This window comes from Orycteropus afer, unplaced genomic scaffold, assembly GCF_000298275.1.
Source record: "Orycteropus afer afer isolate SDZICR_OR568_19922 unplaced genomic scaffold, OryAfe1.0 scaffold00092, whole genome shotgun sequence".
In the NCBI taxonomy this organism is placed as follows: domain Eukaryota; kingdom Metazoa; phylum Chordata; class Mammalia; order Tubulidentata; family Orycteropodidae; genus Orycteropus; species Orycteropus afer.
The window spans coordinates 1,405,139-1,416,064 of NW_006921679.1; the positions used below are offsets into that span (position 1 = coordinate 1,405,139).

The 10,926-nt window shown below is 38.3% G+C and overlaps 1 protein-coding gene across 1 annotated transcript in view; it reads left to right on the forward strand.

Moving 5' to 3' along the window:
• IFT88 (intraflagellar transport 88) overlaps nucleotides 1-10,246 on the forward strand; it is a 223,394-nt gene extending 213,148 nt beyond the window's left edge. The window contains exons 24-25 of the mRNA XM_007942504.2: nucleotides 9,772-9,882; nucleotides 10,125-10,246. Of these exons, the coding sequence (XP_007940695.1) occupies nucleotides 9,772-9,882; nucleotides 10,125-10,246 (233 nt within the window). The remainder of the gene's footprint in view (nucleotides 1-9,771; nucleotides 9,883-10,124) is intronic.
• The last annotated feature ends 680 nt before the right edge of the window (nucleotides 10,247-10,926 follow it).

Sequence of the window (10,926 nt, forward strand, 5' to 3'; positions counted from 1 at the left end):
TCACACCATACACAAAAACGAACTTGAGATGGATCAAAGACTTAAATGTGAAACCTAATACTGTAGAGTTCCTCAAGGAAAAACTAGGGGGAAAGTTAAGGGCCCTAATATATGGCATAAATAGACTATCAAACATAACCCAAAATGCACAAACAGCAGAAGAGAAACTAGATGAATGGGACCTTCTAAAACTTAAATTTTTATGTGTTTCCAAAGACTTCTCCAGAAGAGTCAAAAGAGAATGTAGAGATTGAGAAAAAGTATTTGGCAATGACATATCTGACAAAGGGAATTATCTCTAAAATTATACAAAACTCCAATACCTCAACAACAAAAAGACAAATAATACAATTAAAAATGGGCAGAAGACATGAATAGACACTTCACCCAAGAGGATATCCAGGTGGCCATCAAACAAATGAAGAAATGCTCACGATCATTAACCATTAGAGAGATACAAATCAAAACACCAATGAGATTCCATCTTGCCCCAACACTAGTAGCAAAGTTCCACAAGACAGAAAATAAATGCTGGTGAGGATGTGGAGAGATTGGACTCTCATACACTGCTGGTGGGACTATAAAATGGTACAGCCACTGTGGAAAGCAGTATGGCAATTCCTTAAAAAGTTGGAATTAGAAATACCATTTGATCCAGCCATTCCATTACTAGATATATATCCTGAAGAAGTGAGAGCCAGGACACGAACAAACATATGCACACCCATGTTCATTGTAGCACTATTTACAATAGCCAAAAGATAGAAACAACCTAGGTGTTCATCAGCTGAAGAATGGATAAGTAAATTGTGGTACATACACACAATGGAATACTATGCAACCTTAAAGAATAATGTAGAATCTGCAAAACACCACATAACATGGATGAACTTGGAAGACGTTATGCTGGGTGAAATAAGCCAATCGCAGAAGCACAAATATTGTATTAGTCCGTTATTGTAAAAGTCAAGGAAAGTCTTATGTATGGAAGAAAATTTTCTTTGTTGGTTACCAGAGGTGGGAAGGGAGGGTAGGGAACACTGTTGGATAGGTAGAGACAAGTACTGATTTGGGTGAAGAGAAGGGCAGTGTACCAAATGTGAGTGATCAACACGATGGCATTGAGGAAGAGGAAGACATAGACCTCATGGGAGGTATAGACCACAAATATGAACCCTTTTGCACATACAGTACTGCATTGTCAGTGAAGGCAAACATGGATATACAGGTGGATAGATGGGTGGACAGGCTGACCTATTAGGTATCTCTATGCAGGGGGGGAGTGTGCCTGAGACCAGGTATAGGGATGGCAGGCATTGTTTCTTTAAGTGTATTGCTGTGTTCTGTAAGAATTCCCAGTTGTGTAGTAGAGCTGACAAGAGACATGGTTGCAGTCACTTCTTGGCCACAGCCAGCTACCCAGAGGGAGTAGTTGGACCTATGGGCTTGGGACGCTGGTTGCAGGAGGGGACATCAAGCTCAATTGGCATAACATACTACACAAAACATTGTTCCACTTCCTGCTTTGGCAGGTAGTGACTGGAATCTTAAAAGCTTGGAAGCAGCCATCTAGATGCAATGATGGGTCTCTCCTCATCCAGAGCAAAGAAAAATGAAGAAAACCAAAGATTCATGGAAACAATTAATTCAAGGGACTGGTATGCCATACTATCATCAGTCTATATGACTTTGAGACCAGAAAAACTAGATGGTGCCTGGCTACCACTGTCAACCACTCAGAGAGGGATCTATGTAGGAGATCCTGGATAGAGTGGGAAAATGGTGTGGAACAAAACTCAAAATCATTTGAGAAAAAAAAAAAGGGGGGGGGACCAGGTTTGCTGGTCTAATAGAGCCTGATGGAACCTCTGAGACTGTGGCCCCTAAGTGACCTTCAGGTCTGACTTGAACCCACTCCTGTGGCTTCCAGCCAAACAAAAGACAAGCATAAAGACAGGCATATGAACTGAACATTTACATGAGGTAGATACACTCCTTGGAGAGAGCAATCATGGGAGGAGAATAGAAGAGCTGTGTGTGCACAGGGAGATAGCTCAGGGCAGGAGTGCATGGAGAGAAGGACACAGGGAAGAGGTAACTATGGGGAGGAAGTGGGAGGAGAGCTGTTGCATGGTGGGAAATTGTAGTTAATGTCATGAAACAAAGTGTATGTGAACTGCTGTGTGGAAAGTGAATTTGCTTTGTAAACTATCACCCAAATCACAAAACAAAACAAACAAACAAAAAATCCAAGAGAGTAAAAATAGTTTTCATACTGTTAATAAATAAATAACATATTGAACAGAATTGAATGGAACCAATGGAAGATAGAATTAGTGAGCTTGAAGACTCATACCGCAATACTTCTTTGGAAGGGGATCAATCAGGAAAATGATCAAAACAAAATGAAGAAATCCTAAGATTCATGTGGGATATCATCAAAAAGAATAACTTACATGTAATCAGAATTCCAGAACAGGAAGAGACAAATAATACCACAGAGAAAATTGTCAATTATTTTTTGGAGGAGAACTTCCCTGATGTGATGAAAGATGAGAATAAATCCATTCAGGAAGTCCAACAAACCCCAGACAGGATAGACCTCAAAAGAAATCACCAAGATATATCATCATCAAACTCACAAAAACCAAAGACAAAGAATCCTAAAAGCAACACAGGAAAAAAAAAAAAGTTACCTACACCAATAAAACTAAACTCTGATTTCAGCAGAAACCATGCAGGCAAGAAGGCAATGGGATGGTATATATAAAACCCCGAAAAAAAAATTTTCCAACCAAGAATTATATACCCAGGAAAATTGTCCCTCAAATAGATGGTGAAATTAGGACATTTCCAGATAAGCAGAAATTAAAAGAATTTGTTAAAACCAGACCACCCTTACAAGAGATATTAAGTGGAATCCTTTGGACAGAGAACCAACAACAGCAAACAACAACTGACCGTTATCACACATGATGACATAACGCAGAACCCAACTCAGTTATGGAAGTATCCAAAGTAAATAAGCTTACAAAATTATAAACAGGGAACCAGAAATATCAATTGGCAAATGAGGACAACTACAAAACAAAAAGAGGGAAAAAATTGTGTAGTTACAGAACTTTTAAGTGGTGAGGAAATCAAGACATTTGCAAGATAGAGCATACTGTTCTAAACTTGGGAAGAAAATTATAAATCACAAGGTAACCTCAAAAAAATGATAAATCAAAATAAAAAAAGGATAAACACAAATATTTATCAAATACTAAAACAGTAGCAATGAAGGAAGCGATAACATGATTCATAAATAAAAGGAGCTCAGCACAGAAAATTATATTGAACAGAGAAATCAGTAACACCACGAAAAAACACATAACAAAATGACAGCAACAAATGCACACTTGTCAATAATTACACTGACTATCAATGGATTAAAAACACCACTCAAGAGACAAAGAGTTGCAGACTAGATAAGAAAACATAACCCATTAATTTTCTGTCTACAAGAGACACACCTTAGAGAGAAGGACAAAAATAGACTACAAATCAAATGTTGGAAAAAAGATCAAGCAAGTAGCAACCATAAAAGAGCAAGGGGTGGAAATGTTAATTTCTGATAAAATTGACTTTAAGACAAAAACCACCCTAAGAGCCAAGGAAGGACATTATATAATGATTAAAGAATCAACTGAACAATAAGATATAACCATAACAAAAATTTTGGACCCAATGAAAGAGCCCCAAAATACATAAACCAGACTCTAACAGAATTGAAAAGACAAATAGATGACTCAACAGTCATAGTAGGAGACTTTACTACACCACTTTCAATCAAAGATAGAACAACTGGAAAAAAACAACAAAGACCAAAAGAGCTAAACAATACAATCCACCAACTTGACCTTATAGATATCTACTATTCCGGTTAGCTAGTGCCATTCTGACAAGAAATATACCACAAATGGGATGGCCTTAACAAACGAGTTTATTCTTACAATTTGGAGGCTTTAAGTCCAAGTTCAAATTGCCAGGCTCTAGAGGCTGGATGAAAGCCCCTCAACCTTGGAGTCCAGCTCTGCCTCCTCCTTACGGCACACTGGCGTTAGAGGCATTTCTTCACTCAGACAGCTGCTGGCTGCTGAGGCTGAGAAGCCCTAAGGTTGACAAGTCAAAAGGCACAGTCCCAATGTTACCAAACCACACGGCAGGTCATTAACTTAAGTCCATTGTAAGTCCCAAGGTTGGCAGAGCATAGCAGGCTGCTGAGCAATGACACAGCTACATGAAAGGTCCAAGTGTGCCATAGGCTAGAGACCATTCCCAAAGCTTCTCCTTACATACAGGAAGCAGATCACATCCCAAAGGCAGCTAGCTACTTGTGGTAGATCCCACCATGGAGTTGATTGCCAGTCTCATCATGGGGAATAACTACCACCAGGTGCCCAGCCACTCAACCAGGCCCAGCTAAGCTAACACACAAACATACCCATCACATCTACAGAGCACCTCACCCAACAACAGTACAATATACATTCTTTTCCTGTGCACATGGAACATTCTCTAGGATAGACCATATGTTAGGCCATAAGGCAAGCCTTAACAAATTTTAAAACACTGAAATACTGCAAAGCATCTTCTCAGATCACAATGCTATCAAATTAGAAATCAACAATACGAAGATAAAACGGAAAAAGAGCAAATACATGGAAACTGAATAACGCTCTCCTTGAAATCAACTGGGTAACAGAAGAAATAAAATATGAAATTAAAAAATTCCTTGAATCAAAAAATCTTTGGGACACAGCAAAAGCAGTGATCAGAGGCCAATTTATAGCAATAAATGCACACATCAAAAAAGGAGAAAGAGCCAAAATTAATACCTTAACCCAGCATCTTTGAAAAGTAGAAAAAGAGGAGGGAAAAAAATAAAAAACTATAGTCACCAGAAGAAAAGAAATAATAAAGATTCAAATAGAAATAAATGAAACAGAAAATAGGATGATAATAGGAAAAAATCAACAAGACTAGAAGTTGGTTTTTGAAAAGAATAATAAAATTGACAAACCACTGGCAAATTTAACAAAGGAAAAGAGGGAGAGAATACAAATAACATGAATGAGAAACAAATTGTGTGGCGGTACAACAGAACCAACAGAAATTAAAAGGATGATGTCAGGATACTGTGAAGAGCTGTATTCCAACACTTTGAAAATCTAGAAGAAATTGATAGATTTCTAGAAACATACTACTTACCTAAACTTACACAGACTCAGGTAGAAAATTTGAACATACCTATAATAAAAGAAGAAATTGAACAGGTCATAAGAAAATTACCAACAGTAAAAATGCTGGCCCAGATGGTTTCACTGGAGAATTCTACCGAATGTTCAGAGAACTGACACCAATCCTACTCAGACCATTCCAGAACATAGAAAAGGATAGAATCCTCCCAAATTCATTTTATGAAGCAAGCGTAACCTTGATACCAAAACTAGGCAAAGAAAAATAAAATAATAGAAATGAGAAGTATAACTCTCAAAGTAGCAAGAGGTGAAAAATACAATAAGCAGGGAAAACAAAGGTTTTATGACTCCAGAAATGGCGGACATCAAAAGTCCTTTTCACAGGCCAGTGGAAGAGAATTTGGATCTATTTCTAGACCCAAATATATATGGTCAATTCATTTTTTATTACATTAATCCATTAATTTTGGATTATATTTCAATATAAGCAAAACAAAAATTCTCACTACTGGACCTATAAGCAGCATCATGATAAATGGAGAAAGGGTTGGATTTGTCAGAGTTTTCACATTGCTTGGTTCTACAATCGTGCCAATCGAAGCAGCAGTCAAGACATCAGATGACGATGTATAGCACAGGGCAAGTCAGCTGCAAAGGACCTCTTTCAAGTGCTGAGGAGCAAAGATGTCTCCTTGAGGACTAAGGTGCACCTGACACAAGCCATGATATTTTCGATCAACTCATATGTTTGTGAGAGCTGGACAATGAATAAGGAAGACCAAAGAAAAATCGATGCTTTGGGGATGTGGTGCTGGCAAAGAATGCTGAAATACCATGGACCGCTAAAAGAACTAACAAATCTGTCCTGGAGGAAGTGCAGCCAGAATGCTCCTTGGAAGCAAGAATGGCCAGACTTCATCTCGCCTACTTTGGTCATGTTGTCAGAAGGGACCCTGCAGAAGGGTGTCATGCTTGGTAAAGTAGAGGGGAAGGCCCTCAACGAGATGGATTGACACCGTGGCTGTGTGTATACTGGGCTCAAGTATAGCAGAGATCACAGAGCCCCCCACTACACCAGCCACCAGAAACCAAACCATACTTGCTGCCATCGAGTCAATTCCAACTCATAGCGACCCCCCCCCCTTGGGTTTCCGAGGTGGTCAGTCTTTATGGAAGTAGATTGCCTAGTCTTCCCTTCTGCAGAGTGGCTGGTGGGTTTGAACCTCCAACCTTCTGGTTAGCAGTCAAATGCCTTAGACACTATGCCAGCAGAACTCCTTAAAGATATATGGATGGCAAATAAACACACCACCACTCTTTAGGGAAATGCAAATTCAAACCATAATGGTATACCATCAAACATCCAATAGAGAAGCTAAAATTAAAAAGCCTGACCATACCACGTATTGTGAAAATGTGGAGTGGCAGAACCCTCATTCATTATTGATGGGAATATAAAATATACAATCATTTTGGAGGGTAGTCGGGCAGTTTCTTAAATATATACCCACTGTATGACCTAACCATTCCACTCCTAGATATTTACTCAAGAGAAATGGCACATGTCTGCACAGACTTGTACACATATATGCATTGTCACTTTATTTGAAATACCAAAACCTGGAAGCAACTCAAATGGCACCCAGAGAGTAGTGGATGAACAAATTGTGGCGTATCTATACAAGGGATAAAATGAATAAGAACAATGAAATGCGAGGAATTACTGATCTGTGCAACAGCAGGGCTGAGTCGCCGCCGAGTGAAAGAAGCCAGATTTAAGTGAGGAAGGACACTACAGTAATGAAAAGCAGACCAGTGGCTACCTGGGGACCTGGCATGGGACAGTTTCAAAGGGGCTGAAGGAAATTTGGGGGGGGGGGTCATCAGCCTGTTTATTATCCTGATTGTAATTCCGACTTCATGAAACTCCCCAAACTACACAAAAGCGTGTGCTGTTTTGTATGTCAGGTGTAACTCAGTAAAGTTGGAGATGGGGCAGCTTCATCTCATTTGTGCTGCTAAGTCCATTGAAGAAGTTTCTGTGAGAGAAACCAGGGTCAAAATCTATTTGATACGGGCTTGAAGCATCACATGATTCTCTCCAGGGAAATGTTTGGGGCACAGTTCTACCCTGACACACATGGGATTACAGTGAGTCAGAATCGACTTGGCAGCAACTGGTCAGTTGTTGAAAAACAGAACATTCAAACAAAAAGAAAGAAAGAAACTAGTTACTCAGAATCTCACACCCAGAGGTGAGTGTGTGTGTGTGTGTGTGTGTGTGTTTAAAATCTGGATAATATTGCTGGGCAGTTTTATAACTTGCTTTCTTCATTTGCCATTATGCCATGTATATTTTTCTTTGTCATTCCATATTTTTGTGATTTTAGTAAAAATTCCTTCAGGAATATCAAAGTGTGCCAAATTTGAAGTCTTTTGATGCATACTGCCAAATTACTCAGTTTGTTCATTTCACTTCCTAACCTGTTGTCTTTTAAAGCATCTTGGCCATTTTCGTAAGCAAAACAGAATCTTACATCATCATACATACATCAAGAATTACTTGAATATTTATATTACGTAGTATTTGATGCATACAAAAGAATATGTAGCTCATTTAAGTTACAAAGCATATTAACAAAATAATTGTTCATTATTAATTAATAATTAAATCTAATTAATATTTTAAAACTATTTTTTTACAAAATAAATGTATCCTTTGGGAGTTTTAGTGTTATATGATAAAGCAGTTTTTCAGATAAATTGATCTCCAATCTTATTTGCAGAACCTATTTGTTCTTTAACTTCCCTCTAGGAGCTAGGGAGCTCTGGTAGCATAGTGGCTAAGGCACTTGACTGCTAACCAGAAGATTGGCAGTTCAAACCCACAACCTAGCATAGTGGCTAAGGCACTTGACTGCTAACCAGAAGGCTGGCGGTTCAAACCCACCACTCACTCCATGGGAGAAAGATGTGTCAGTCTGCTTCTGTGAAGATTTTAGCCTTGGAAACCCTGTGGGGCAGTCCTACTGTGTCTTACAGGGTCACTGTGTGTTGGAATCAATTTGATGGCAGTGGGTTGGGTTAGGTTTAGGGGATAGGAATTGTTGTTTGTTGCTAAATTGAAATGAAATATTTAATTAGGCATAAACTATGCTCCCTGTCCCCCAACCCCCAGACTTGCAAATACTTTTCTGTTCCATGTGTATCTACCCATGTGACAAGATGACTGCATGAAAATGATGAAACAATATGGTCACAGTGTACCCCAGCTGCCCTTTATAGTGGAATTTCTTTAAAAATGTTATGGTTTTTACATTAACTTTGTAGTTTACATATTTAAGATTTTTCAACTGGACAGGTGAAGTTTTCCAAAGAAGGTCAGTTTTCATTTTGTAAAATTTTCTTTCTCCGTGGGATTTGCATCCTTCCAACTGGGAATCATACAGTAGCATTTCAGAAGAGCAGTGGATACCTATAGATGTCAGCCTTGTTGTATCTCCATAGAAAGCCAAATAAAATAAATATTGCCTAGAGCAGTGACTCTCTAATTTTTCTTGGCCAGAGTTCACTTAGGTAGTTTGAAAGACAGCCATTTACACTTCCAGATAGAAAAAAAAAAAAAAAAAGACTGACTTCTAACAAAAAATCAGAGAAGAACAAAATAATAAAAAAACAAGTACATTCAGAAAATAGATGATTGGTGTAAATGGGAGAACTACTCTCACTAATGGACAGGGTGGTGTTTTGTTCTCTTGTACATTCTGTTGTACATACGGTCGCTATGAGTTGGAATTGACTCAGCGGCATCCAACAACAATAAAAACTCTTATTAAAGATGAAATTTCCATAATAGGAAAAAATACCATTACAGCAATTTTAAGGGGAAGAAATAAAGCTGTGGACTAGAGAAGTGGTTCTTTTAGAAGATCCCATAGAAATTCAAGGTTAAAAGTACTAGTGATGTTTCTTAGCGATGTTAGGTTCAGCCCTATTTGAAAATCTTCATTAATGCACATTGCACTCTTTCCTGTGCCATATTTGTTTGAAGAAGGTTCTCTCCTTCCTGAGTTAAGCTTAGCCAACCTCTTCCACTGTGTTTCATGTGAGGTGGTGTTAGGGCCTCTCACCAGCCTTGTTATGAGCTTGATGATACAGCTCATTCCTGCTCCAGGACTTCTTACTGGTTCCTTGATCAGTTCCTCTTCGTCCTTTGCTAGGTTATGATAGTCACAGTATTTTCTCTAGGTTCCCACAAGTGAATCTATAAAATGGAAACCTCTAACTAAACACACGTGAAAGAGTGCACATAAAGCCTACTCTTAGCGATATTCTGTCTATATTTTAGATTCCCTGTGAGGGAGTTCTTTTACATTTCACAAAACAAAATTTGCATCCATCGGAAGTCGGCTTTCCAATGAAACCCGTGGCCTATTTCTTGGCAAATAAGTATGCTTGCAGATGGGTAATGGAGTGCCATGTTTTCTCAACATAATAAACAAATGCATTTTTATTTTTGTGTTTTCAGATAGTGGCCAGAACTGTAGTGCCAGTAGTAAAGGTGAACGACTAAGTGCCAAACTCAGAGCTTTACCTGGGACAAATGAACCTTATGAAAGTAGCAGTAACAAAGAAATAGGCAAGTGCTGGTGCTCCCCACCCAGTTCCTACAGGCATAGCAGGGCTGAAGACTGGTGAGACGACACAATCACGTGTTTGGGCATGATTAAGAAGGTGATCTATACAGACAAAATTTTAAATGACATGGGAGAGCATTTCTATTCACTCTGAGTTGGTGGTTTTGATTACAAGACTAACTGCCTTCACGTTTGTTTTGCTCTTGTCTATTGCACTAACATAACAATGCTTTTTGAAAACTAGATGCCTCCTATGTGGATCCACTTGGCCCTCAAATAGAAAGACCAAAAACTGCAGCCAAAAAAAGGATTGATGAGGATGATTTTGCTGATGAAGAGTTAGGAGACGATTTGCTTCCAGAATAATATGTGCTTTTATTAAAGGAAAGAGATCATCTTGAAAGATAATACTCATGTTAAACTTTTGACTCAGTATCCAAACTTTAATTTTGTATTCTGTCAAAACTTAAAATACTTAAAATTCTGTTATATGCATATGCATTAAAGCTGTTTTTTAGTTCTGTTTTTAATGGAATAAAAACATGAAACTAATATTTTGTCCAGTGATTTCCTTACTTTTTTAAAAATATTAACCCACAATAAGTTAACTTTGTTACACAACCCAGTACATGCACATAGAAGTGTGTGTATATATTAATGAAATATTTGCCTTGATACTGTAGTACATGCTGACATTTTCAGTAATTTCATTAAAACAGATAAAATGCTGGTACTGACATCACTACGCTGATTTCATAGCACTAGAACAGATCCATAGTGAATATTTATTCAAGCTTAATTACTTGGAGTTTGGAAATATAAGTCTTTGGAAGTTTTGCCTCATGGGGACTATTAAAACAATTATGTTTTTGGAGGAAGTACGAAGTACCAAAAAACCAAACTCACTGCAATCAAGTCAATTCTGACTCATAATGACTCCTCCTTGGGTTTCTGAGGTGGTATCTCTACGGAAATAGATCGCCTAATCTTCCTTCCAAGGAGTGGCTAGTGGGTTTGAACCACCAGCGTCTGGTTAGCAGTCAGAT